At 43.0% G+C, this 27,633-nt stretch overlaps 1 protein-coding gene across 3 annotated transcripts in view; it reads right to left on the bottom strand.

Annotated features, from left to right (window-relative positions):
- SLU7 (SLU7 homolog, splicing factor) overlaps window positions 1-27,633 on the bottom strand; it is a 525,459-nt gene that overhangs the window by 339,475 nt on the left and 158,351 nt on the right. For all 3 annotated transcript variants that reach the window (XM_069654248.1, XM_069654249.1, XM_069654250.1), the window contains exon 7: window positions 13,448-13,495. In XM_069654248.1, the coding sequence (XP_069510349.1) occupies window positions 13,448-13,495 (48 nt within the window). The remainder of the gene's footprint in view (window positions 1-13,447; window positions 13,496-27,633) is intronic.

Below are 27,633 nucleotides of genomic sequence, written 5' to 3'. Positions count from 1 at the left end.
AGAAAATGAGAGAATTTTTGTGGCAGAGAAAGAAAAATGGTCTAAGCATCCAGATATTAAAGAGATGAAACCAACAGGAACCAGCAGAAACATGAGAAGAAGAAAAAGATGAGTCATGAATAACACCCAGATTCCAGGCAGAAAAAGAGATGGGATGAGAGGTTGGGGGAAGGAAATGGAGCGAGGCAGCAGGAAAGAAAAGCACTTCTATCTTGGAGGGATTTAGGTGAAGAAAATGGGTTAAATCCAAGACTGAATAGCAAGAAGACTGGAAGTCAGAGAAGAATGCATAGAAGATAAAGAAGAAAATGGTAGAAAGAGCTGTGTATCGTTATTATAAAGATGAGAAACCAAAAGAAGAAATAAGAGGCACATATGGAATTGTGTAGAGAGAAATGTAGGGGACCCAAAATAGAGTCCTGGGGCATTGCATACTGGAGAGGAAGAGTAGAAGAAGAAAGACAAGCCCAAGACAATGAACGAATCCACTGCAATGAGCCACAGAAACCGAGATCAGAAAGAGAACAGAGAAGAAGAGTGCGATCTACAGTGTTGAAAGCAGCAGAGATCAAGACAGACCAGAAGTTTGCTGAGACTAGCAAGCAGAAAGAAGAGTCACAGAGAGAGAGAATGCCATTTCCATAGAGCGAAGAGGACAAAAACCTGATTGAAAGATCGGAAGGAGAGAAGAACAGTTAACAGAAGAAGACATTTGGGAATAGACAATACTTTCAAGGAGTTTAAAAAGAACAGGAAGAAGCAAGACAGGGCGATAGTTAGAATTAAGAGAAGGGCCTAGGGAAAGTTACTTTAGAATTGGAATAGAGGCATGTTTGAAAATAGAAGTGAAAGTAGAGGACTGAAGAGAAAGATTAGAGTGCAAAGCCAGATACAGAGCAAGACTAGAACAGACCTTGGGGATAAGACTGGAAGGAAGAGGATCAGAAAGAGATGTTGTAGGGTGGGCTTTAGAAGGAAAACCAGAAATATCAGAAAGAGTTAAGGGAATGAAAAGAAGACAGCGAAGAGCAAATAGGGGAATAAGCGGTCGAGCAAGGAGAAGTGAAGACAAAGAAAGAGTATAGAAAACTGGATAAGAGTAACTTTCGAAGAGAAGTAATAAGCAAGATCGGATGCAGTGAGTGTTAGGGAGAATTCTAATTTCTATGTTAATTCCCTACAACCTTAGAAACCCCCAGCACTTTTGCTGGACTTTAGGACTTTTTAATTTTAACCCTGGAGCGAGTGAGACCTTTTTCTCACTCCCTCCTGTGTTTTGACATGATTTGGATTTTGTGTTTTAACTGTTTTTGATGTCTGACAATAGGCAGACCTGGCCATAGGCATTTGTGTTTTATATGGTGCCACACAGCACCTTCAGTGCAGCGCCACAGAGAAATCCTTTAGATTTCTCCTAAGGTTTAATACCTTTTCTTGTGTGAACTACAGTTCTCCAAGAACAGTAAAGTGAAATTGATTTCACTTACTTTCGTAACTTCTCTTTTTTCGGTCAGCACACACCAGTTTATGTGGAGTGCTGGGGGATTACCTAGAAGCCACTTATCCTACATTCACATGTAACATGTTTATGTTACCCTCACTACTTTAAATGGCTGGTGGCAGTTGTTAAATTTTCCTACCATTGTGCTTTTCTACCGCAGGCTGAACCCTCAGCTGCAGTACAGCACCGATGGGTGACCATTTCGTCAAAATGGCCCCAGTCTTCTTTTTTCGCCATTTTCTGTTTGAGAGGTCTTCCTTGGGTTTTACTCTGTGCGTTGAGCCAGGTTTGGGCCCTTTGTTCATTTTGCCTTTGGCTGGCTTCAGCCATGAAGCCTGCCTCTAGCTCCAGTGTATCTGGAAAGGCATGATGTGAGGGAGGTTCCCGAAACTCCCCTGTTCTTTGTCTCAAGGAGTGCCAGAATGCAACCAGTCCTAACTGGCTGGCTGGCTGTGCTTTTTCGGACAGCCACCCTGCTGTGTGATTGACAGTCTAGGCTGTGCATGAATGTGAGAAACCTGCTTAAAAGGCGAGGGTTTTGTGACCAGAGGCAGAGTCGACCACTGGGAGAAATACCAAACTGAGAAACCGTGAACGAAGCTTGCTGCATCCACCTGGACCTTTGAATTGCCCAGTGAAGCCCTGCTGCTGTGCTGAAACTCCTTTTTCAATTTGACAGAGAAGCTCCGGAAGTGAAGACTTCTTCCCTTGGGTTAGTGGGACCAATGAACCCTGAGACGAACTCCACTTGACCATCTTCCCAGACTGGCTGTACTTCTTCGTTGCTGCAAGAACGAGTGCCAGGGGTTGAGAAATCCATAGTCTAGTGCAACGTCTGAAATCCAGCTAGAAGCTCCAGGAATCGCCTAAGGACCCTCCAGAAGCAGGACGACTAGAGCTCTAGTACCCTCACCAGAGTGCAGGACCCATGGAGTGAAGGAAACCCAAACGGTATCCGAGAGCTGCGACAGTGCTGTTTACTAAGCGCTGAAACCGGGAAGTGCTGCTGAACCAAAAAGAGCCTGTAGCTGCCTACAACCTCCCAAGTACCGCCGGAAGAAGCTCTCCAGACGTCCTCCCTCTTATCCCCACGACAGACTCAGGAACACAGGGTCTGCACCGCTGTAGCAAGACAGAATCCACCTGCACCACTCTTCTTCAAACCACAGGTACTGTTTAGACTTGGGGTACTTTCCTCATTGTCTTTTAGCTGTGCTTTTCTCAGTTGGGAATTGCAGTGGCTTACCCTTAGAGTTGATTCCAACTCTCATTTTCCAGGCTTAACAGCTTGTGACCCTACAAGTGATTTTTTCTTAACACACTCTCTTAACATTGTACAAGACTTTGATTCTAAGAAGTGCCTCAGCTCCATAGACTGTTTCAAACTGGCTTTGGCTGCCCTGGCTCCCTGCAGACTCTTCTAGCCCATTGACTTTGATATTGTTTGTCACTCATAGGTGGTAACTTGTTTTAGACTTATTGCTGGGAAAGGCTTGTCTAGATTTCATTGGAAGATTTAAGTGTCCTCACATTTACCGAGAATCTGTTTAACCCCTTTCCTTCCTTCAAACTTTCCTTTCTGCAACCTCAGAATCTGCAAAGTATAAGTAGTGTGATATATAAATGTCATTACTGTCCTTGTGATTGACGTCACCTCAGGGTGAAGGAATTGTGTATGGAGCATATCCAAAGAATATCCACTAACTTGTTCTGATTCTGAACATTTATTTTAAAGTATATGTACAGTGTTACATGAATTGCCTTTTTAAAGAACGCTCATTTAAAAATTGATGTTAAATACATATTTATGACAGAAACCTTCAGTGTAAGTGTTACTTGGTTACTTGTATTTACAAATTTCATTGCTACAGCTCTACTGCTCACATTTACCCCTCTTGAGATAGGCCTGGCTACTCAATCACACTACCAACTTGTGTAGTACAGACCAATACCAAAACGTGGATTACCTAATACCAAGCTGTTAAGTGTTGTGTAGTCTCACACAGCGTGACTGCACCAATTCTTACCTAACACAGAGAAGAGAAGGAAGGGTCAGGGCTGAAGGGAGAAAGGATACGGTTAAGGATCTGAAATTATCAACGGGGTGAGCTAAAAGAGTCCAGAAGGTTGCTCTAAAAAGCTGTTTGGCCAGAAAGAGGGCCGCATCACAGTCAGAGTGAATGGAAGAAAGGTTAAGAAGGTGAGAATGAAATTTCCACCAACAACGCATGTGTGAGCCATTGTTGAGGAGGTTTACGAGAAGGTGAGAAAGAAGAATAAAGAGTATTCAGTGCCTTGAATCAAAGTAGAGGACAGATAAGAGAATGTATCAACTGGAAAGGATGCAAGGACAGGGAAGAGTCGATGTTAAAGAAGAGATAACAAGGGGCATCAAAAGAATGAAGATCATGACATTGGTGGGCTTGGTGGCGACTCCAGCTTGAATACTGAATAAAAAGGACTTTTTGCAGCAATTTACCACCTCTTGCTGAAGGCCCGGGAATGCAACTTAACAGCCAATTAGCATATTGTTCTTCAACCATCTAAGCAAAGCCTTGCTCCTTCGCAGCTCTCTAGAAGGCCTCCATCACTGCTGCGACCCCCGGACCGGTGAGAACAACCAGTCCCCAACCCCTGCTTGAGGATTCTGCCATTAGAAGCCTTTGGATGTGTCCCGAAACCATCCGGTGGGGTGACCAGATTACTTGTGGGCTACCTCGCTGGATTGGTTGCAGTTCGAACTGTTGAATCCGCAGACACTGGACTTGAGAAACGAGAAGCGTCCCTCCGCAGTTGCAGCTCTCCAGCACAAAGAGGGACTTGCAGGACCAGCTGCTTTGCTTCTGCCACGAAGGTCGACTTCTGTGATTTCTTCGGAGTGGCAATCATTGATTTTTGCCTTCGTCATATCCTGTGAGCATTCTCTGAGATTTGACAAAGTGGTTGTCCTTTCTTCATCATGACAGGGGTTATCCAGCTATCCAGTGCCAAAAACTGTCTCGCCAGAGCACGGAAATGGCAACTACCCGGACCAAATCCCAGACGCCTCAAGTAATGTCTGAACCCATGCCCCTTGGACCACCTCCAACAGAACCAATGTATGGAGACCAGGGGCTTAGTGGTTTCAGGAGCTGCAAAGGTGGTCCCTGGGTGAGTCGCTGCACAGGGTGTGAACAAACATACCTGTTCATATCTCCATAAGGTTTAACCGGCGTAAAGTCCTTGTCGTGGGATAGTACGGAAATATCGAACCCCTTTACTGCAAAACCAAAAATGGAGGGGATTTTTGTCACACAAATATAGATGGCAAGTGGGGTAGGAGTATTAATTGGGAATAGTGTTAGGTAAAATGCTCATAGTAATGATACATTTTCCTGACCTGTCTCAACCCCAGAACTTTTTGCTTTTACTGGTGGATTATTTTTCCTTATACCTCGTTGAGTGGGAACCTTTTTCCACACTCACAGAATCTTTTACTCTTTTTAAGGGTGTCCTTTTTAAGACTCTCCATAGTGTCATTTAAAAGTTATCCTCTTTGACAGCTTTTTGGCAATAAGTGCCTATTGTTGCTGGGTTGCCCTAGGGCTCTTCCTTTAACTCTCTCTGGCTAACCTTGAGAGAACTACAGTTCCCAAGGGTAGAAAGGATCTTTGGATACCTTTTACATTTTATTTGGTGAAACCAGCACACCCCACCTTATGTGGAGTGCTGGGGAGACACAATGTATCCCCTTTCACACTAAAACGGTAACAATTCTGTTAGAGGGACAAGCTTACCTTTAATGGCTGGTGGCATTGATACCTTTTATTAATTTGGTGAACCTTTACTGTGCACAGCCCCTGTAAAGGTACCCATCGGTGCTTTTTCGCTATTTTAGTGTTCCTTGTCCTTTCTTGTTCCTTCCCCGGACATACAGGGCAGGAAATTCTTTTGTGTCATTTATGTCTTCGGCATGAGTCCTTTAGACTCACCACCCAGGCTCCAGAGTGTCTGAAGGAAGGAAGCGAGGGAGGAGTCCAAACCTCTCTAACCCTTTGTCTTCCAGCCAGAGTGCAGGATTCCAGTTCAAACCGGAAGGCTGGCTGTCCTGGAAGGATTGCCAACCCCCAGGTTTGAATGTTGCAAGGCTGTTTGATTGGCTGGATTCCTACATAAAAGTCTGAACTGGCTGAAGAAGTAGTCGACCACTGGAACCAAAAGCGAAGAGGAAGATGAAGAATTTGCAGCTGAATCTATTTCCAGCGACTGGCGAGCCTGCTATGTAACAGGAGCCTGCTGTAGCCCTTCCTTCCAATAGACCGGTGTACTCCAAACACGACGACCCTGACCCTTAGCCTGGTGAGATCCACTACAATCAGGAAGACCTGCATTTTGAGCCATCCCACGCCGTGCTGCAACCTTGCAGGCTGCAATACCCCAATACCCTGGGACCTCGAGCCATTGTGCAGTGCACAGTCTTCCGAATTCTGAATTTCGATGAAACTTCAAGGGCATCCTGCTGGATATCCGGAAGCACGATTCCGGTTTAAAAAGTGCCCTCATCCGAGTGCTGGACCTTGCAAACGACAAAAATCTGACCAGCGATAGTATGTCTTCTTTTGTGCTCCTGAAAAGGCAACAAATCCACAGAGCCGCATGCAGCCATGAGGAAAACTTTGCCTAGAGCCTTCCCCATTGATCCCTACTGCAAAGTCCCTTCCAAGGTCTTGTTTCAGTCACCACTACAAGGAATCCACTGATCGGGGTTTTTGGCTGCAGATCCTGTAGTCCTCCTGCTGCAAAATCTTCTTCTGTGCTGAGGTACTGTGCTGGCTTGGGTATTTACTGAAGTCTCTTGTGATTCCTGTGTAGTTTTGGGGTGTTAACTGTGATTGGGAGGCCTCTCATCCAGGCCCTCTGCTGGAATCCTCCTAGGGTGTCTTCTGTGAAGCCCATGGAAACTCAACTATAAAGTAAAATACTCACCTGTTTGAACAGTTTTCCTTTGGAACTACGATTTTTGCTACTTAAGAACCTATCCTGACACTACGGACACTAGACCCCAGTCACCCCCTTCTACCACTGAGAACACTCATGCTCCAAGAATAAGGGAAATACTTTTAAAGGATTGGGCTTTTACCTAGAAAAGAAAATAAGTGATTAAAAGTTACTTACTTGTAGAATAGTTGGTTGGTAACTGTAATTCTGAGAGTGAACAGTTACAAAAGTTATTACTTACCTTAGAAATGTTCTGCCATTCAGAAAAGTAGATATAATGTTACTTTACTCACCTGTGATTTGGTTGTGCCTCTTCGCCGAAGGTAATGCTGTTGGTTTCACTTCACTATTCCTGTTAGGATAAATGTATGAGTGTCCCCAACTGGGTCTTGCTTCCCCTGACTTGTTGGTAGCCTGTCCAAATGTCCAGAATAAGTCTGTATTAGGTTTTACCTACTTAGAATAACTTTGAGTCATTCATAGAGTGTGACACTGGGTTTTGCCTTCCCTGGTCTGTTTTAGATAGACACAAAAATAGTCTTGGGTTCATACCTGCCTTTAAGTTGGTTATAGCTCCTGTAAAAAGTGTATAGGTTTTACTTACCTTGAGTATAACTGTGTTATCCTAAAATAAGTTACAGTTATTGCTTCCCTTAGTCTGTGAATTAAAAAGCAACTGTAATTGAATATTACACCCCAACGTCCAACACCTGAGAATAACTGTTATTCCGGAATCAGAGTTATAGGTTTACACTGTTCCTAGAATCTGTGTTTCACTAGATCAGAAAAGTATATTGTGCAGTTGATATTAGTATGTGATTTCTTGCTGAGCATCACGGTACAACTGATAGGGTCTACTACCCTGGCATTACAGGCATTACTGAAAGTAATCTAAAAGTAACTTTTGGTTTTGACTTCCGTAGAACAGAATTGTACGATCGGACTGAAAAAAAAGTCAGACCGTACAAAAAGTCCGGAAAATGCTATCACCAAAGGTTTGAACACCAAAAGTTTGAACCTTAGCTGATAGCATTGTAGGTAAGTATAAAAATGTTTAAAAAAGACTGCGGGGCTGCGGCAGTGTCCCCCGCAACACCCCGCTCACTATACTGTGTGGTATAGTGAGCGGGGCTTGCGGGGGACACCCCTGCAGCTCCCGAAAAAAAAAGGAAAAAAAAGGAAAAGGACCCTGCAGCGCCGGTTCCCGATCACAGAAGTGAAAGGGAACTGGCACCGCAGGGAGACAGCGTGAAGGAAAGGTAAGCAGGGTAGGGGTATGGGTGTGAGTGTGTCGTGGGTGTGGGTGGGGGTTTGAAGATGCGTGTTCGGATGGGAAATGTGCAAACCTTTTGTGGTTCGCACATTTGTCATGCAAACTTTTCCGTCGCAGACTTTTCTGAGATGGAAAAATCATGCAGATCCCGTAGAACTACTGTTAGGTGTTCCAAATAAGGTTATATGCTTTGGTCTGTGCACCTTCAAGCATAGTGTTGTGCTTTTATAAATGTGGTTATATATAATGTGTACTTACTTCCCCCCAAGATTTATCTGGGCCTACTTGCATTTAAATAAACCATTTATTTTCACAAGACATTGTTTTTCAGTGTTTCTTTGGACCATTTGGATTACAATTTCATGTGTACTGATTCTACAGCCCTCTCTCCCTCCTAAAATGAGCCTGGCTGCTCTGTCTACGCTACCATGAACTCAGGTGGTACAGCCTTATACTAAATGTGGAGTCTTGCACTGCTTCAGTTGGATGGTTTTACTAAGCCCTTAGCAGGACTTCAAGCCCTTAGTAGGACTTCTGAAAAACTGCCCTAACAAATACGGGATATGGGTGTACTGCAGGGGGACTACCCCAGCATGTATTTGTGCGGAAAAATGCAAAAAAAAAGATTTTCGAATTCGCAAAAAGGATTCAGTATTTTCACATTGATCACTTGCCTGACCGTGAAAGGTGGAGTTCTTGTTAATGATCCTCCCCTGGGCTTCTTCTCCTAAGGTGGTTGGATTAGCAGAGGGTCTCCAACAAATGTTCCTTTAATTGTTCTACAACTGTGAGCCACTTGCATTTGCCTGTTGACTTTGTCAAAACTTGTTCTGGCTTCTTTAACAACTTCAAGCGGTCTGAAAAGCTGTACTCTGACTTGTGGCTCTAAAGGCACTAGAGGCCTCATTACTAGCTATGGAAGAGGGTAGTGCCTTAATTTTATAAAGCCATGTATGGCATTTTCAACTCCTTACTTTCTTAAATATTAGTTCTCTAATTTGTTGATTGCCATGTTCTTTATTCACTTGCTCTGCTACTCTACAGTTGCTCAGATTGTTTTAACTGTGTTCAAAAGTAAAAATATAAGTCCTCTGTAACGAGAGCACCCCAAAGGTAAATGTGTATATAATAGTAGTGCATGTTTAGTGAGATACTTGCCTGTGGTTTTTAATTGCGAAGGGTTTTGTCCAGGGGCTAAATAAATAGTTGGATACATTCTGCCTTGCTAGTATGATCAAGAGTGCTCTGCTTGTGCTGTGATGGGGTGGCCAACCACAAAGAAACACGCTGACTCATTTGTCAAGTCCAAGGATGTTTTATTGGATCTTTACAATCATCTTGGGCCAGGGACATTCCGGTAGTTCTCAGGGCTAAGCAGGTCCTTGGGGGAATTGGCACTACGGCTGTCCTTGTCTATCTCGACTTGGTCTTGCCCACCTTCTGTTAGGCTCTGACCACGGAGGTCACGGCTACCGCCCAACACCCTGCCCTGCAGCTACACTCACCGAGAGGTGGCCGGGGAGGGTGCAGTACGCTGCAAGAGGCGCTGCGACTCATGGTGTCCTTCCATTGCCGTTTTGGGTTGCTGTGGCATCTGGGGGATCCCAAACGCTTTGGTCCACGGTAGAGACTCAGCGCATTGGAACGTGACGTATGATGTCACAAAGCATGAGGTCCTTTCCTCTTGTTTTTTATCTACATGCGCTTCCAGCTGGTAAAAAGCTTTAGAAAGCACGACACAGTGTCTCACAACAGTATTGATTTCACGTTGCCACAGACCCGTGCATCTTGATGCTTTATAAAACCATGGTCATAGGTACTTGGGTATAGAATATAAATTAACTTCTAAAAAGCACCAGGGTCATTCACAGGCGTTCCACAGATGTTAGGAGCTGCAAGTAAAAAGGCAAGAAGCTGCTGCTTGTGTTGTAGTTACATTCTTTTTCTTGTATCTTTAGGTTGCCTTTATTGCCACTTTGTCATTTCTGTAGCTCCTGCTTTCCGGGTCACCAGTTCCAGAAGGGATGCATCCGGTTAGGTTGTTGGGCTTGGTTTTTCAGGGAGAGGGAGTACAGCGTCCCAAGACTTCTGAGAGCTAAGTTCTTCGCCATAGCAACCAGACACCTTCCTATCCTAGGCGTCCTTACTGGAATGTTGGTAGTAGTCAATGGTTTCACCTATCTGTTGGCTTCTGACTTAGGCTAGCAACGGTTGTTAGAGTTGATTTCCCTTTTTGTGTGAAATAATTCTCTCCACCTGCTAGTCCCCAGCACGTTATGCTGTACTTCTGGATTTTTCTACTAGTTCCCCTGAGTGAGTGGGGACCTTTTTCCACATTCACTCATTCTTTTGCACTGCTTTTGGGAACTCTTTTTGGCATTTTTTTGAGTCATGCTTTCCTCCAACTTTTTTGGCATCTACATTTTACTAAAGCAGCACACAGCATTTTCTGTGTAGTGTTACTGGGAGATCCTAGAGATTCTACATTAATGTTTCGTCATTTTCCTGACTTACTATTGTAGTTGCCAGGGGATCCTTTTAATCCTACCTGTGTTTTATTTTGTGAAATCAGCATACCCCTCCTTATGTGGATTGCTGAGGGGAGACATCGTATCTCTTTTCTCGCCTCTCCGGTAACTTTTTGGTTACTGTGACAATCTCTCTGTTCAGGCTGGTGACAGTGTACCTTTTTGCACAACATTTTGTGGACGTTTGCCACAGGCTGCTTCCACAGCTGCGGTAGGGGACACAAGGGACACCATTTAAAAATGGTGACTGTACTTTAAGCCCTGAACAAGATGGCTCGTTCTTTCTGGGTGGAGGAGGATTCTCTGGTTCCTTTGTCTTCGCCAGGCTTCCCAAGGAAAGCCTCAAAGCTCCTCTGAGTGACGAGCAGGACAGGAAGTGGGGGAGGTGACTGAAGCTCCCTTTTCCTTTGTCCTGCAGTGTACCCAACTGCAACCAGTTCAGACTGGGCGGCAGGCTGTCCCCATTGGACAGTCACTCCCCGAGTTAGTTTGAATGGCGCATGGGTCAGGATTGGTGGACTCAGCTGATGCTCCTGGATAAATTCTGAGGTCCTGGAGCTGAAACTTAGAGTCAACCACTGCAACAGAAGATTCTGAAGAATAAGAGTGAAGAAGGATGCCTCCAGCAACTGCCAGAGCCCGCCGAGTTGTCCAGACGTCAACTTCTAAGCAAAAGGGAAAATCGAATACGACTCTCCCATGCCCCCCTTGGACTGGTGGGCCTAACGAGTCCCAAGATTAACTACAATTTGCACCATCCCTAGAAGAGCTGCAACCTCCACAGCCTGCAATTCACCAATACCCAGGGATATTTACTGTATCGATGTGCATCGTCGCCTGAAGCGCAGTTTCACCTGGAACTTTGTGGGCATCTTCCGAAACCTGTGTTAGAGAGAATTCTCTCTTTAGGCTGAATTTCCTAACCTAGTGAGTCCCCCAGGAGCTTTGCTGGATTTCTGGAGTTTTTTTTTTCTCCTGCCAAGAGTGAGACTCTTTCTCCCACTCTTGGACATGATTTATGGTGTTCCTTTGACTGCTAATGTGTTTTGTGGGCTATGGGGTCCTTTACTCCATAGGGTCTCATGTGTTTTTTTCTATGTGTGTTACACAGCACCCTCCGTGCAGTAACACAGGGGTGTCATAGTGACACCCCACCATAGACTCCATACCCTGGGACTGACTACTGTCTCCCAGGGCATGTAAAGTCACCATTGGCTTTACTGGTCCCAAATTATTAACAGAAACCAGTACAAACCATCATATTGTGGACGTACTGGTCGGGGCAATTCGATTGCCCCAGGGTCTGGTAGTCGAGGGGGCACGTCTCCGTCCCCCCTGATCGAGTTTTGGCTGGTGGCAGTGGATACTACTTTTTATATTCGACCGCGAATATATTCCTGTGGGATTTTCCCATTGTTTGAGGCTACCAACTTTAGTTATTTAATTCTCATAGCCTCGAACATACCGCCGGTTTGTTTATTTAATATTATTTCGCTGGTTGGCATTTTTTGTCAGGACTCAATTCTAAAATGGCGTTTGTGTTCTCTTCTGTGTCTCCAACCCAAGTCGAGCCCTTTGTTCCACATTTTGGCGGGCTTCTCCACAGAAGGCTCCAAAAGTGGTGCCACTCTGTCTGGGTACCACAGGGGGTGTGGGAGGGGGTTTAGGTACCTTGGACTGAGTTACCTTGGTAACTCAAGTCGTACTCTTGTGTGATTGGCCCAAGTGGTGAGCCGGCCGTCTCACCACTTAGCATGTCTGATTGACAGCTAGGCTGAGTGAATGGGGGTGTGCTGCATAAACCCCTTAACCTTCTGGACTGGGCTGGCCGCCTTGACCCTCTAACTGGTCCCTTTCTTTTGGTCCAACTCTTTTTGAACCTTTAAAAGACTTGTGCATTGCAACCGTGTGACCTTGGACACATTTCGTTTTGATCCCCTTAAAGTGGATTCGGCCTACTGACTTAACTCACGGTGTTACTTTGCCTTCCTCTCTTGTTGTGTTCGTGAAAAAGTGTTGGGATCTGTTTCAATTTATTCTCTGCTTTTCTCTCCCTTTTAAAACAAATTATTAGAGTGCCATCTACGTTAAGCGCTCACCGCTGTCTGAAAATAAGTGGGGCTTTACTTAAGACTTGTCTAATATTCTTCTAAGGGAGTGTATATCTTTTAGTGACCGTGTTTATGAATTGCTTACTATTAGTGCCCAAATTGTTCAAATATTGTGTTTCCAAGGTGATCTGAAAATGCATTAGAATCCCTGGCAGCTAGTTGCAGAAATCTGCCACAGCGGCTCCAAGAAACCACAAACTCAAAATGCATACTGTAATGGACCCTGCTCACCCGATGCTCAGTTACTTCTATTTCAGAATTACGTCAAACCCCACATAGGGCTATTCGCACAAACAAAGGCAGAGATTGATAGTTGGTTACCTTGCACTGGGTAGAATGAGAAATCCTACAGCACTGCAATCTCTAGGCTGAACCATTCATGCACACATTATTGTGGTGGCTCTGCAGTGCTAAGACGTTGACTAGACGTTCACAGGCATACATACACACAGGGATGCGGATTGGGGCATCTAAGGTTGGATGTCTTTCCCACAAAAGGATGGTATGTAGGTTCTAGAGAGTCCTCTATGGGCAAAAAGGCCAAAAATGGCATTCATTGCTGCGAGACAAACAACAGCCAAAAAGAAAATGGCTAGGTCACATGGATTAAAAAGCTTGTGGTAGTCACTTTACTCCTGTTCACAATTGCTACAATCCAGGTAAAAATGCTGCAACACTGTGCAGCCAAATATGAAGTGTAAAGCTGCCACCAGCCAGTGAGACACACTTTCAGGGTTAGGGGACATACAATAGGACAGAATGGGGCACATCAGTAGTACCCCTTCCCTGGTAGTCATCTGGCTGCTTAGGGCAGAACTCAAAACACAGTTGCAGTTTTCAGGGGGGCTGCAGTAGAGGATTCCCTGTCAGGAAAAAAACTCTGGATACCAAAAATCCAGAAAAAAAAACAAGACACACAGAGTCATCAAAGGCAGAGTCAAACATGAGTTTGTGACCCAAGAAGATACATGATGAAAATGCCACTTAAGTTTCAAAACAAACAACTTCCTGTGAATAATAAAACCACTCCCAAGAGTCAATGAAGAAATGTTTGTACCGTCTGTGAATTCAAGTCGTCTTCTCCCCAGTGCTTCTTTGAAGAGTTCTAAAGTAAACAAAACAAGAATTACAACTAGTCAGGTACAATAGTAAATGTCAAAAGTAATAATCTGAACGAGACTTGATGCCAAAGAGTCAACCACAGACATTATTAAGAGGTTTTGCCCAACGCACCATTTCATTTCGAGCACAAAAAACAGCTGTGCAAAGCAGAAGAATCAAAAGACATTTCTTTTGCGACAAACATGGTTTGTATCAAATGCTTTTGAAAACAAAAGCAAGTTGAGGGTACAGAGCCAGAAGCAAAGCACTGGTCCAAATTTAGCAGGTCTCCCCATCAACAATTTATATTTTTTATTGTAAGAGGCATCAACAAGTGGTAAAATAACATAGGCTTTAAAGCCACTTTTCCCAAGCACCAGGTCTCAACAGTAGTTCCCCCAAACTGTATTTGCTTCAACTGTAAGTGGTCTGTTCACATTCAAAAGAAAAAAGATCACAATTTAAAATAAATGGAATTACCTATTTTTTAAATTTTTTATTTGGATTTAGCTGAAAAAACTGCCTTTCAAATTTTAAAACATTCATGATAATACAATATTACATATTCAATACCATTAATTCCTTTAAATTAGTATTTCATATTTACAACAAAACTCTAAATATAGTAAAACAAACAGCTTAACACTTTCACATCATATCATTCCTCGTCTTCTACACTCTTGTGGCCCTATATTAAGGGGCAAATCCATAAACAAAACCTAAAACCTTAAAACCTGACTAGTTTTATAATCATAATTTAACCACAGTCAGGAAAGCAAAGCAAAATTCCCTGCTTCCTGTCAAGGTAACCCTAAGCAAATCATCATAGCGTGGGCATCTTCTATTTCTTATATCTGGATATAACTACAAGGAACATATAAGTTGCCACAGGAAAATGTTTCCAGATGAGACATATAGATAAAGGTGCATCATTCGTAGTGCCCCAACAAATTAAGATACTGCATAAAATGTATCATTGCTACATTCATTCTACAGTTGGAACTATTGTAGAGCAGTTCCCAGAGCATATCCGAACCCAAGATCCGATATTCGGGGAGTAAATGTTTGAAAAATGTCACTCTTGCTGGTAATAATACTGAGCATTCTGCAATCAAGTGCCTTAAGGTTTCTTTTTTATTAACCTCCAGGCAGAAGCGGCAATAATTACCATCGCACATATTTCTTGTAAATATGACTTCTCTAGTGTACCAAAGATTGAATCTTAGTCTCATGTACAAAGATCTCTGTTTAGGGTCTGTCAATTTGATCACATATTGTTCAGCTACGTTTAATCTCTTTGAAGCGAAGGGCTGCACCCTGAGTGGACCAAAGAGCCGACACCTCTCCTTTGTCCGGATCCAGTCATGTAACCACAATTTTGCCTTGACTCTTTGGGTTGACAATCTGAGTATTTTCAGACACCCCTAGTTGATCCAAAATGTTTTTAGCACTAACCTTCCATTTCACCATTTTGACGTGATGTGGAATTACCCAACTAAAAAGTGTCAATACATTTCCAAAGAAGAAATGCAGTTGATACCACCATCTGATCAGTCATCTAGTAGTATTACCAGCCTGCCTCAAATGGCCGCTTTGTGTTGAGTGGTGCCACTATCAAATCCACCCCATAACTTGCTCACTGCCATGAGCAACTCATGACTGCAGTCCTAAACTGTACCGCTGACAAGATGCCCTGAACCTTTTTTCCTTTTCCTGACTGGTTTATTGATTTCCCCCCCCCCCATGAATCCTAATCCATTGCCACAACTCGGATTAGGCTGGATGTGGCCAAGATACCCCAAAATCTTGTGCGAGTTAGCTGAATGGATGCCACTGGTGGGTGGCAAACAATCCTTTTTCACCTTAGTGAAATACTGCCACCAGCTGTATTACAAGGGATTATCTAGAGTGTGCCCTTTGTTAAGATATATTTCTAAAATCAACCTGTGGGGAAGATTTTAGGAGACCACATTAGTTATGGTGAATAGGAAGTCTGAGAGTTTAGCCAAAACGCATTCAAGGTACGTGAAAGAGCAGTCAAGGCTTAGTCTCAGGAGTGCGGTCTAGGACCTCAGTGCACACAAAACAACACACAATAATTCAGCTTAGACCGCCAATGTATAAAAATACACTTATTTATTAGGCTTTTAAGAAAACACTAAGAAATGAAACTAGCAGGTAGTATTATCACACACCACCATATATCACAAGTATATACATTCAGCAGTAGGTTCACTTAAAATACATTAACAATAATTAACCTGCTAAGTAGTCAGATGCAGATAAAATAAATATAACCCATAGAATCCCAATTCTATTTTACATAAGAGGTCCAGCCCTAATATGTATGGGCCCTCGTGCTCAAAAGTCACAGGTTTCAGTACAAGTTTCTCTAGGGAAGGGTTGCTCAACAAGGATTCAATGGGCTTGTGGTGACGATTTAAAAACAGTTGAAAACTATTTCAAAGTTAAATAAGTTATTTGTCCAGAGAAAGGTAAGTACTCCTCTCTATCCTGGTCCCAAGGCTAACACAGGGGTAGGATACATGACCCAGGTTTGACGACCAAAGTTAAGCACAGAGGAAGATAAGGGACAAGGGGCTTTGAACCCAATGTTACCCTATGGAGGACCGGGGGACAGTAACAGTTATGTTTACTTACCTTCCTGACTCCGAGTTTTCCAGGTCACACTGTGGTTCGTCCAGGAGTCGCTGGGCACACAATCTCTCATCCTTTGTTCGGGTGAGGGTTGGAGGTTCAAGTGCTTCTTCCGGTCAGCTCCAACTGCAGATGAAATACCAGAACTATCAAGAATGCAGACAGTCCCCATGCGGACCCCTTGAAGAAACTTCACAGGATGGATGAAGAGGAGTTCCAGCGACGTTCACCACTAGGAGGTGGCGACAGGCAATCTTCCAGGCACAGTCACAGAAGTAGCTCCATATCAGCCTCCTTTGATGCTAGGACGCTGACGTTTCGGGAGAAGGCATCTTATGGCACAAGCTGGCGACCACCAACGTTCTGAGGCTTAATGCGGAATGGCAACAGTGAGGTAGTCCATGAGGGAGCTGGTCAGTCCATCGGGCAGTCCAGGGACACTTCCGAAACCTCTTAGTGCATGTGACCTCGAGTAGGCGTTGAGACTAGTTGGTCCCACTAGTCCAAGTGCTGAAGCACTGACAAGGGTCTTCGAAGATCAGGCAGAAGAACTGGGTTTCACTGTGCCAATCACTTGAAGGGATGCTGTTCCACTGCAGAAGTGCTCCTCTTATCCAGATTTGGAGCTGGAGATGAAGTCCACCAATGGTAAGGATCTGTCACATTTAAACACACCACACACACTCCCCCCCCCCCCGTCCTCCCAAAGGCTCAATAGCATGCTAAAGAAGGAGTTTTCCCGGGCACATGCATGTCCTTATATGTGGCATATGGTTAGGGCCTCTGAGAATAGGAGACCGCAGTAGCCAGAGCCATATATTGCTGATTTGTAAGTAGGATGACTGAACTGGCATCTACTAGAAGAGCTTTCTTTAGCTCTTTGTTCAGGGTGTGATAAATACCAATTCACAGCCATGCAACAGATGTCTCAAGGATAGGTGAATGTGGCAGAGAAGCCAACCCTAAGCCTTCAGAAAAGTGGTAGGGCAGTTAATAGTACAGTATTTAAACGTTATAACTTAAAACAAAGACATGTCCAGTGAAATAACTGAAAATATATCTTTATCTTACTCTGTAAGGAAAAAAAGCAATGAAGTGTCACAGATCAACTTTGTGAAACAGAGTTATTCGGTGTTATGGCGAATCTAAGGCCATTGTCACTGCTTCCATGGGGGAAGCCCCTTCCCATGAGGCCAGGGAGGTGAGGCCGCTACTGAATAACCCCCCTCGGGGTGGTATTATGTAGGTGGATCTCATGGGGAGGGAAGCCCTTCATGGGACCGGTAACAATAGCCTTGGGAGAATGTGGTATTCATCCCCTTCATTAACTTCCCCATGTCCTTGCACCCCACTCAGTCCACTATGGTCCCCCAATACCTATATGTGCTGCAGTAAAGTAGAGGAATTATTTATATTGGTACAAGGAAGCGTTAGGCTTACACATGTAGAATACAAAACAAGATGAGGCAAGGAGGCAAAAGCCCACTGCGGAACCAATCATAAAAAGGACTGAATATAGCATCAAGCCAGCCCAGGAGTGTTAGGTTAGATTTTCTTTTTTATCAATGATCAATTATTTATCTTGAGTTGGAACTCACAGGGATACAGCTCATTTATGCATAAGGATGTGAAGAAGTCCTTAGATAATTTCGAATGTATTCTCCTGCAAGAGACTTAGCTGGTAGATCTCCCAGTGTTTGATGGCTATATTTTGAATAATAAGAGCACAAAAAAGGCCCTTGAGGATAGCCTATGGGAGGGCTATTAACTGCTACAAAGATCAGAAAGCAATGTTCGTAAACTAACTGCAAATATTCCTCAGAAACTTTGCTAGCCACAGAGATCAAAGATCCATGTGAAAATACTCCATTTACTCTACTACTGAACCCCTATTATAATTTAATTTGCTCCAATATAGATGATTTACTAGACAAGATTGAACATCTATTGGTGGTATGGCAGAAGAAATATTCTGATAGTCGAATAATTATAGGGGTGATTTTAATTGTGGGTGTAATGTGAGAGAGGTTGGCTTCGATTTATTTGATGATAGTAAAGATCTTAATGCTCAGAAAACGACTGCGTGAGAGCGAAAAAGACTGGTCATCATTTTTGTCCAGATGGGGTTTTGTGCAAACCAATTTGTTATTTAAAGAAAGATGGAAGCAAGTGCCGACTTGGTATAACTCCATAGCTTCATCAACAATTGATTCTCTCTCTATTAAAAACATAGATATAGGTGAGGTGCAGTCCTTTGAGAAAGTAAAAACCCATTTGAGTGATCATGCAATGCTGCATTTATTCTTAAGCACGACAGGTGAAAATGAAGCTGTAATCCTGGGCCCCCAACATCTAGCAGTTAATGAAAAAAGAAAAAGATGATCGCATTTCGGATGTAATAGTAACAAAGAAAACAATAGATTAAAGATATGGTGGGAAAGGTTGTCTGAAGGAGAGAATAACATGTACTCTTCTCCTATATAACTCCCAGCATTATTAGCCAGATTGGGAAAAGTGATCATAAAAATAATGATGATCTTTTTGTCTCTTCTTTCTAGGCCCAGAGCTTACTTTGACAAAGATATTAAAACAAAAAAGAAAAGGAACTGCGAAAATCTCTTAAAAAGTTAAATAAGGGTTTTTGGCTAGACAGTGATTAAAAAGAAAAAGAAAGGAAAACACTTGAGACAAAAAAATGTATCTTAAGTGGCGTAAGGATCATAGAATTCAACAATACATTGGTACAAATCAGGAACTGTTTAAGTGGTTAAGAAAGATATACGCTCAATCTGGTGGATTCTGAATAACAGAAGTATTTTTCAATCGAATGCGGAATCGTGCTGTGTTTCAGAAGAGGTATGGGTCAATTATTTTACAGATAAATTTAGAGAGAATATCGATGTAACGTTGCATGATGAAAGAAAAGGTCGCACTTACTTAGACTTTCATGTTCAAATAAGAAACGTTGAGACTGTAACTGGGAGGCTGAAAAATTCTAAAGCTAGAGGCCCAGACGGTACTGCAAATGGAATTTTAAAAAATGATCCCAAATTATGGGTGGAAATTCCGTTTAATACAAGTACAATCGGTGACTTATAAAGACCCATCCCTATAATGAAAGGAGTTTGTCAGGGGTGCATGTTTGCCCACACGCTCTTTAGTCTTTATCTGGCTGATCTGTGGGAGGAGAATAAGACATGGAGAGGATTTTCACCAAAATGGTCAGATCTTACAGTGAATATTATAGCGTATGTGGACGACCTCATATTGCAGGATTATACTCCGGCAGGACTTCAACATCTCTTAGAAACAAATGATTATTAATCCGGAGAAATCTTATGTAATTTATTTATTTATACTGCGCCATAGCCGCTGGCATCAGGGTGCGCTTCGACACATGGACATTTCTGTTCTGACGGAACACATCACAAAAAAGGTACTGAGAATGGGTTGACCTATTCAAAATGAAGGGTTTTTAGGCACTTTCGGAATAACAGGGGGCTTTGTTCCATATGTAGGAAGAGCATCCTATGCCTGAGATGCCACAGCTGAGAATTATCTTCCCTTGCCCTTTGTTCTCTTGGTACGTGGGAACATGAGCAGTTGGGTTGAACTAGAGCGTAGCGCTCTACCTGTCTTATGCAAGGCAAGTTGATGTTTGATATTGAGTAGCTTCCCCATATACACATTCATGAGTCAGACAGTGTTTTGAACCATGTTTTGATGATTAACACCACCAACTTAAACACTAATCTTATGCCTGGTAATTGAATAAGATTCCAATTACGAAGGTAACCTTTTTAAGTTACTTGGGTCTCTCTATAACTTTAAAAAGCCAATTGAAGACGTATAAACGGAAGGTGGAAAAAAATACATACTCTGTATCTCTCCGATGAAGGCTGTCAAACACAAACCGTGTGCCGATTCATTAGACGCTTCAATTGATTTTTTTAGACTGAAGGGAACTGATACGGTTTTGAACAGCTGTGAATTGATTACCTTTAAATAACAAAACATTTTTGGCCAGTTTGGAAGGAGAAATCTGGAAGTCAACCTTGGGCATTCCAAGATCAGTCCCAATCAGTGTGTTTAGATTTGAATTGGGACTGATTTCTTGGTGGGCACAATATGCAAAGAGAAGTATACTTTTTCTGAATAAGTTAAAGCAGTCAGTAAAACCAACTCTGGGCTCATACCTAAGCACTCTTTTAGTAAATAAGTCAAACCCAAATTCCTTTAAAATAATTCCAACTGAGATATTTACCCTTTTATAAAATCATTGATTTACATCTTTTGGAATATGATTACATAGCGAAAATAAAAATAAAACATTGGGATAAGAGAATGGACTTGGAGGACTTAGAGAGGCTGATATTGTATAAAGATAAAAAAATGTTATCTTCCTTCTGAAAAACCTAGAGTATACCCAAGTTAATTTCCCCCTCAGAAAGTGGTACTCTAAATTCTGTTTGAATTGCTGGTGTCGCCCGTGTGGGTTGGCACCCTACATCATTTGATAATGGACTGTCTGACTTTCTTGAACAAGAGGATTTTAAACTTGGGTCCTTTAATCCACTCAACTGCTCAAGTCAACAAATTGTTTGTAGGATAGATTGATGTCAACTTTTAACCTTGCCCTCATTTTAGCTTTGGCTAAATTGTAAACACATTTTTTTTCAGATCTTGATAAGTTAACACAGCAGGGGGAATATGATCTGAACCTGGTCTTGGAAGAGTAAATAGCCGTATGTTTCTGGGATGACTGGTACCCTCTGTTGTGCATTAGTCTGATTAACTTTATGTTGGTAATGTTAACATGTTTTATTGAAATTATTCTTTTCTCGACAATTTTCTTTAGCAAACATTGGATTTTTATTGATTTTTACAAAAACAAATAAAAAATGTATACTGAAAATGCATATTTTGTTCTGATGATTATTGTGAAAAGTTTGTAAATCAAAACTGAAACACACTTTATTAACAATATAAAAATGTTTTAAAAACATTTTTTATGCTAAATATCCCTCACATGTGAGACCCCCGTGTTAGGTAAGAATTGGTGCAGTCACACTGTGTGAGACTACACAGCACTCATCTGTTTGGTATCAGGTAACCCACCTTTTGTTAAAGGTCTGTACTCCACAAGTTGGTAGTGTGACTAAGCAGCCAGGCCTATCTCAAGAGGGGTAATGTGAGCAGTAGAGCTGTGGAATTGAAATCCATAAATACAAGTAGCCAAGTAACATTTACACTCAAGGTTTCAGTTATAAATAGTTATTTATTTATTATCAGTTTTAAATAAGCATTCTTTAAAAAGGCAATTTGTTGTAACAATTCAAATACACTTTAAAATTACTTTTCAGAGGCAAATAAAGTTAGTGGATAATCTTTGGACATGCTTCATACAATATTCCTACACCCTGAGGTGACTTCAATCACAAGGATAGTATTTGCATTTATGTATCACCCCAATATACTTTTGTACACTAAGTTGAAGAAAGGAACGGTTGGGGAAGTAAAAAGGTAAGAACAATTTCTCAGCAATTGTGAGGACAACTGAATCCTCCAATAAAGTCCAGATACGCCTTTCCCAGCAGTACCAGTATACAACAAGCTACCACCTATGAGGGACAAAAAGTATCAAAGTCAATGGATTTAGAAGAATGCCTTTAGGGAGCCAGGACAGCCAAAGTCATTAGAACACAGTCTATGGATTCGATGCACCACCTTTGGGAGAAAATTCGGCTTCACTTGAAGAACTACCTTATCTTTGTGAAAGACTGTATGAGGAGATTTGCAAGACAAAGCTTGTAATTCGCTCACTCTTCTGGCAGAAGTTAAAGCCACTAGAAAGACTATTTCAAGAGTGAGAAACATTAGAAATCTTAGTTAACCCTTTCAGAAATTGAATGACTATGGGCAATTTGAAGTATGAAGGCTCCTCCGCAGTGCGCTTAAAGATTGACAGCGCTGCAAGGTAACCCTTGATTGTGCCAACTTGAAGACCTGAATTTGCCAAGTATAGCAAAAAGGGTAACACCATCGGTATACTACATGAAAAAGGTTCAATATTCTTTTCTCTAAACCAGCTGCAATATTTGTGCCAGCGGCAGCGGTATAAAGATTTTGTTGCTGGCCTTCTGGCTGAAAGCAACATCTCCATTACATCATCCGGGAGGTCCAAATCCTTGTATCTCAACCTTTCAGAAACCAGGCGTGAAGGTTGAGGGTCCTGATATCTGGATGGAGAACCCAACCTCCCTTCTGCGAGAGAAGATCCTCTCTTTGCAGAAGACGAATCGGAGGACAGATGGACATGTCTAGAAGATCCGGGTACCACGTTCTCCTGGAGGAAAGGCGTACAGCAGTGGAAACTCCCAGTCCACCACGAACATGTCCCCTAGAGCTCCTCTGAGGGGAAATTCCCTTGAGCAATACTGATCGCACTTCCGGTTGATACTGGTGGCGAACAGATCCACTTGAGGGGTTCCCCAAAGGGTGAACATCTCTGAAAGGACTTCCTCAGCTAGTTCCCACTCGTGTGAGACTGATCTGCCTGATCAGAGGGTCCGCCGTTGAATTCTTCTCTCCGGCTAGGCAAACTGGCAATAGAGAGATTCCTTCTTGAATTACCCAGAACCAGAGCTGCATCGCCTCTCTGCACAGTGGCAGTGACCCTACGCCGCCTCTTTTGATGAAGTAAAGCATGGCCACTGTGTTGTCCGTCATTATCAGGACATGCTTTCCCTGTACTGATGGCAGGAAAGCCTGCAGCGCTAGTCTGATCGCTCTCAGCTCTAATAGGCTGATGTGTAGTCTGGACTCTGATGGAGACCAACGACTGCTGATGGTCAAGTCGTTGACATGGGCTCCCCACCCCGTGAGTGAAGCGTCAGTGACTATCATCTCCGGCCATGGTTGCCAAAACTGTTCTCCTTTCAAGATGTTCTCACAGCAGGCCCACCACTGACGGTCTCAAGCCACTCTGTCCGGGATTAATAGGAGATCTGACGTCTTTCCTGAGAATTGTGACCACTGGGTCCTTAGCACCCACTGGAGAGATCTCATTCTCAGGCGAGCCTCTGCCACTAGAAAAATGCAGGATGCCATGAGGCCGAGGAACCTCAAAAAGTCAAAGGATGGTAGACGCTGGGCATTTTGAAACCTGGTCACCATCTGTAGAATATCTTGAGCCCTCACCTCTTGTGGCAAGGCTTTTCCCAGGGATGTGTCCAGGACTGCTCCAATGAACTGGAGTCTCTGTGATGGTATCATCTCTGACTTCTTTAAGTTGAGGGAGAAGCCCAGCTTGTGGAGGAAGTGGCAAACATAATCTAGATGGATCTGAGCCTGTTCCAGGGACGCTGCTCTGATCAACCAGTCGTCCAGGTAGGGGTAGACATGAATCGCTTCCCTCCTTAGACTTGCAGCCACAACTGCCATTAGCTTGGTGAAGACCCTCGGGTGGAGATCAGCCCAAATGGCAGAACTCGAAATTGATAATGAGAGTTGCCAATGGCAAACCTCAGGTACTTCCTGTGCTTGTGATGGATTGGCACACAAAGTAAGCATCCTGATGGTCTAGAGCTACCAACCAGTCCTGAAGCTGGAGGGCCCTAAGGATCTGAGAAACGTTTATCATCTTGAACTTGTCTTTCCTGTGGAATTTGTTTAATTGTCGCAAATCCAAGATGGGTCTCAATCCTACGTCATTCTTCGGTATTAGAAAATAGGGGGAATACCAACCCTTGCTCCTCTCCGCTACAGGTACCGGTTCTATGGCACCTTTCTCTAGCAGGTATGAAATTTCCTGCATAAGGAGCGGGTCTAGAAGCTTCAAAGAGTTGTTGCCTGGTGGATGACTGAGTAGTGTGTAGGAAAGGCAGGCAGTAACCTTGGGCAACTGTTTCCAATGCCCAAGCATCTGACGTAATAGCCTGCCATTCTGTCAGATGTTGATTTAACCTGCCTCCTACTGGTGTTTTATGCGGGTAGACCTCAGAGGGGTTTATCAGAGGCTGACGCAGATGCTGAGGGTAAAGCAGCACCTGCTGTATCGTTGACCCGTCCACCACGGGTAAATCGTTTCTGGCCCCTTTAAGCTGGCTGCCCTCTGCCTTTTCCAAATGTGGAGTAAAAACGAAAGGGCTTCCTCCTCCAGGACGTACCTGTGGGGCGATGTGGAGTTTGACGGATTGCAGCCCCAAGCGATTTTGCTGCCGCCTTTGAGGTTTGCAAGTTCTCCAGGCTGTCATCAGATTTTTTGCCAAATAGAGAGGTGCCGTCAAAGGACATATTCAGAAGCCTGGCTTGCACATCAGGAGCAAAACCAGATTTCCGCAACCACACAAATCTGCGGATTGGGGTACTTGCCGCCATGGCTCTGCTGATGCTGTCAGCAGAGTCGATACCTGTTTGGAGGGACTCACACGTCGCATCCTTCCCATCCTTGTTGATGTCCAAGAATGCGTCTTGTTCCTCCCCTTCTGGGAGACAGTCAGCCGCTGATGATGAAGCACACTCCCAAAGGGTGTGGCTGAATCTAGCTAGCATGCAAGTGAGGTTGTGAGGACTACAATATATATCAGAGCAAAAGAATGGAGCAAGAGACAGCGAATGTGGGTATAAAATTATTTTGGATGGCTGCAACGTGTGGAATGAATGACAGACAAATGTATTACAGGTGGGATTGTAACCCGGGAAACATTTGGACTACGAACAATACTGATAAAGGAAGAAATGATGTATATGGGAAGATAACATTTTTAAAAACTACTTTGTAATACAAAAAAGATGAAATTACTTGGTTCTGGAAAATGCAATGTATAGAAATAGGCAAGATATGACTAAGATTTATTCTTTAAGAAATCCATCAGGATAAGTGGAGAGTATAGTAGCTTGTGCTCTCTTAGAAATGATATAGGAGGTACAAGAATTGGATTATATGTTTCGATTTTTGTCAGTAATTTTTACTCATTTGTTATTTTGTGTCTATGGTTTCTTTTTCTTTTAATCCGCATTACCCTCCCCACCACCCCTTCTTAATGTATGTCTTTATTTAATACAAAATAGTTATATGAAATCGTTATTATGTACATGAAGTGAATGTGACTTTGCCCTGATTCGAAAAAGGCACACGAAGTGCTGAAACGTGTAATCCAATAGGGCCTTTTTCCTTCGGGAAAAAACAAATTATCAAGGAATCAAGGACATATAAAAACCAACTTGAATTCAAACTAAACTTGTGGCACAGTTCTTGTGTGAAAGCAACAACCTTGTGTCATTTGTATGACTCTCCATACTTTATTTTTTTCGAATTATTCTTTCCTATAACTATTTGGGCATCTGCATTTTCCGATTACAGCACACAGCACTTTCTGTGCAGTGTTGCTGGGGTGCCCCTTAAACTACTGTTCTCAAGGGTAGAAGGATACTTTTGATCCTTTCTACAATCTGCATAGTGAGATCAGCACGGCACATCTTATGTGGAGTGCTGAGGAGATACATGGTATCCTCTTTGTCACCGTTGCTGTAACTTTTCTGTTACAATTACTTACTGTGCAGAGCACATGTTCTCAAGGGTAGAGAGAGCATTGTTTCCTCTCTACATTTTATATTTGTGAGTCCAGCACACCCCAGCCTATGTGGAGTGCTGGGGTTTACATTGTATCCCTTTTTTTCAATGCTCCTGTAACATTTATGTTACAGTGACAAGCTTACTATTATGGCTGGTGGCAGTGTTCTGCAGACGTTTGTGTTATTTTTACTTGCAGGCTGTCAAACCAGCCGCGGTAATGCACAAAAGGGTCACGATTCATATACAATGGTGGCTTCTTTGTTATTTTGTCATTTTTAGTGTGCTTGTCCTTTCTTGGCCCTACTGCCGTACTGGGGTTGGGAGCGTCATTGTTTTGATTTTCGTCTTTGGCAGGAACCTTTTGTTTTGCTTGCCGAGGCTCCACAGTGTCTGTGCTGGTGATGAGAAAAAAATGCAAAAACTGCAGACCGACCAAGGAGACTGAAGAAATCTGTGCCAAGGGTTTGTGTGTGTGGTTTTTTTTTTTTTTTCTTTTTCTCTCTCTCTCTCTCTCTCTCTCTCTCTCTCTCTCTCTCGTGTCCAGTCTATACCTGACTCAGGCTTGCCAACTTGTGTCCCTTTAGGGAGTCCTTTTGCAGGGTCTCCCTCTTTGTGTTATATTGCTAAGTAACTTATCCTACAGGCTGAAAGTATCCTGTGGAGCTTTTGATGTTCTGCTGCTTAAGACATTGGATACACTCCTACACTAACTTTTTTGTATAGTTAGGCAATGGACTTTAAAAGCATTAGTTAGGCTGTAAAGTGTCTGTAGAATGTTAAGCTCTGCTACTTTGTGATTCACCAACCTTTTCCCTTCCTAAAAGACTTTATCGTATGTAGTTTTGCTAACTAAATAAATTACTGTATATCTGAAGTAACTTAAGTGCACTGTAGTACCGATAATAAGATAGAACTGTCATTAGTGTCAAACTCTGTAACAATTGTAACCGCGAGCAACTACCATTGAAGCAATGGTCTTTGAAAATTATTATTAAGAATTCCTATGTGTGTTGGTTAGTGAATTAAGTATTTATCTACCTTGTGGAAACATAATAAATGTATATTTTAGTATATTTTCGTATAACATTTATGTGTAAGTATTTCTTTGGACTATTTTATTTACTGGGTTCAGTGTACTTACCTACAGCTTACATCTTGCTGGTAAGATAGCTCAGCGGGTTGAGCGCTCGCTGTTGCGATCGGAGCGTGATCTGCTGGTCGCAGGTTTGAATCCCGACAAGGCCAACTCAGCCTTTCATCCTTCCGAGGTCGATAAATGAGTACCAATTTCGGTTGGGCGATATTATATGTAAATAAGTGCTCTGGAAAGCGCTTTGGATAAAGGCGCTATATAAACACATCATTATCATTATCTTCCTCCTATGATAAGCCCGGCTGCTCTGTCATTCTACCAAGATCCTTTGGGTAGTACATACTAAGGATTGGGGAGCTGCATGCCAAGGGATAGTTTTATGAAGTCTTACCTCAAGTGGACTTCAGGCAAACTCCCCTAACAAGTAGTACAGCCTTATACTAAGAGTTGAAGTTTCTATATTGCCCAAGGAATAGTTTTAGAAGGTCCCTTTGGGAGGTCTTTAAAAAAAACTGTCCTAACACAGGAGGACTGAGGAACCAGATGCTGGGTCCGCGGCGAGGGACCCGAAGGAAAGAAACAGACTGTCGAGGAAGGACACTCTACAGGTGGTCCATGCAACAGGGACCTGGTTGATAGCAGGAAAACAGAAAACTCGACAAGTGAAGCCAAAGCGAGAAGGGGGAAGGTGCTCGGCCGGCAGCGAGAGCCTAACACTGCGCAGCCGCCGAAGAGAGGACGTCAAATGCGGCAACAACAATGAAGCTCCGCTCTGCTTCCAGGATAGACCGTAGCCCACCGCCACACTTCCCGT

Source organism: Ambystoma mexicanum, chromosome 3q (assembly GCF_040938575.1).
Source record: "Ambystoma mexicanum isolate Mex_15411 chromosome 3q, UKY_AmexF1_1, whole genome shotgun sequence".
Lineage (NCBI taxonomy): Eukaryota > Metazoa > Chordata > Amphibia > Caudata > Ambystomatidae > Ambystoma > Ambystoma mexicanum.
This window is presented reverse-complemented; position numbering and strand designations above follow the sequence as displayed.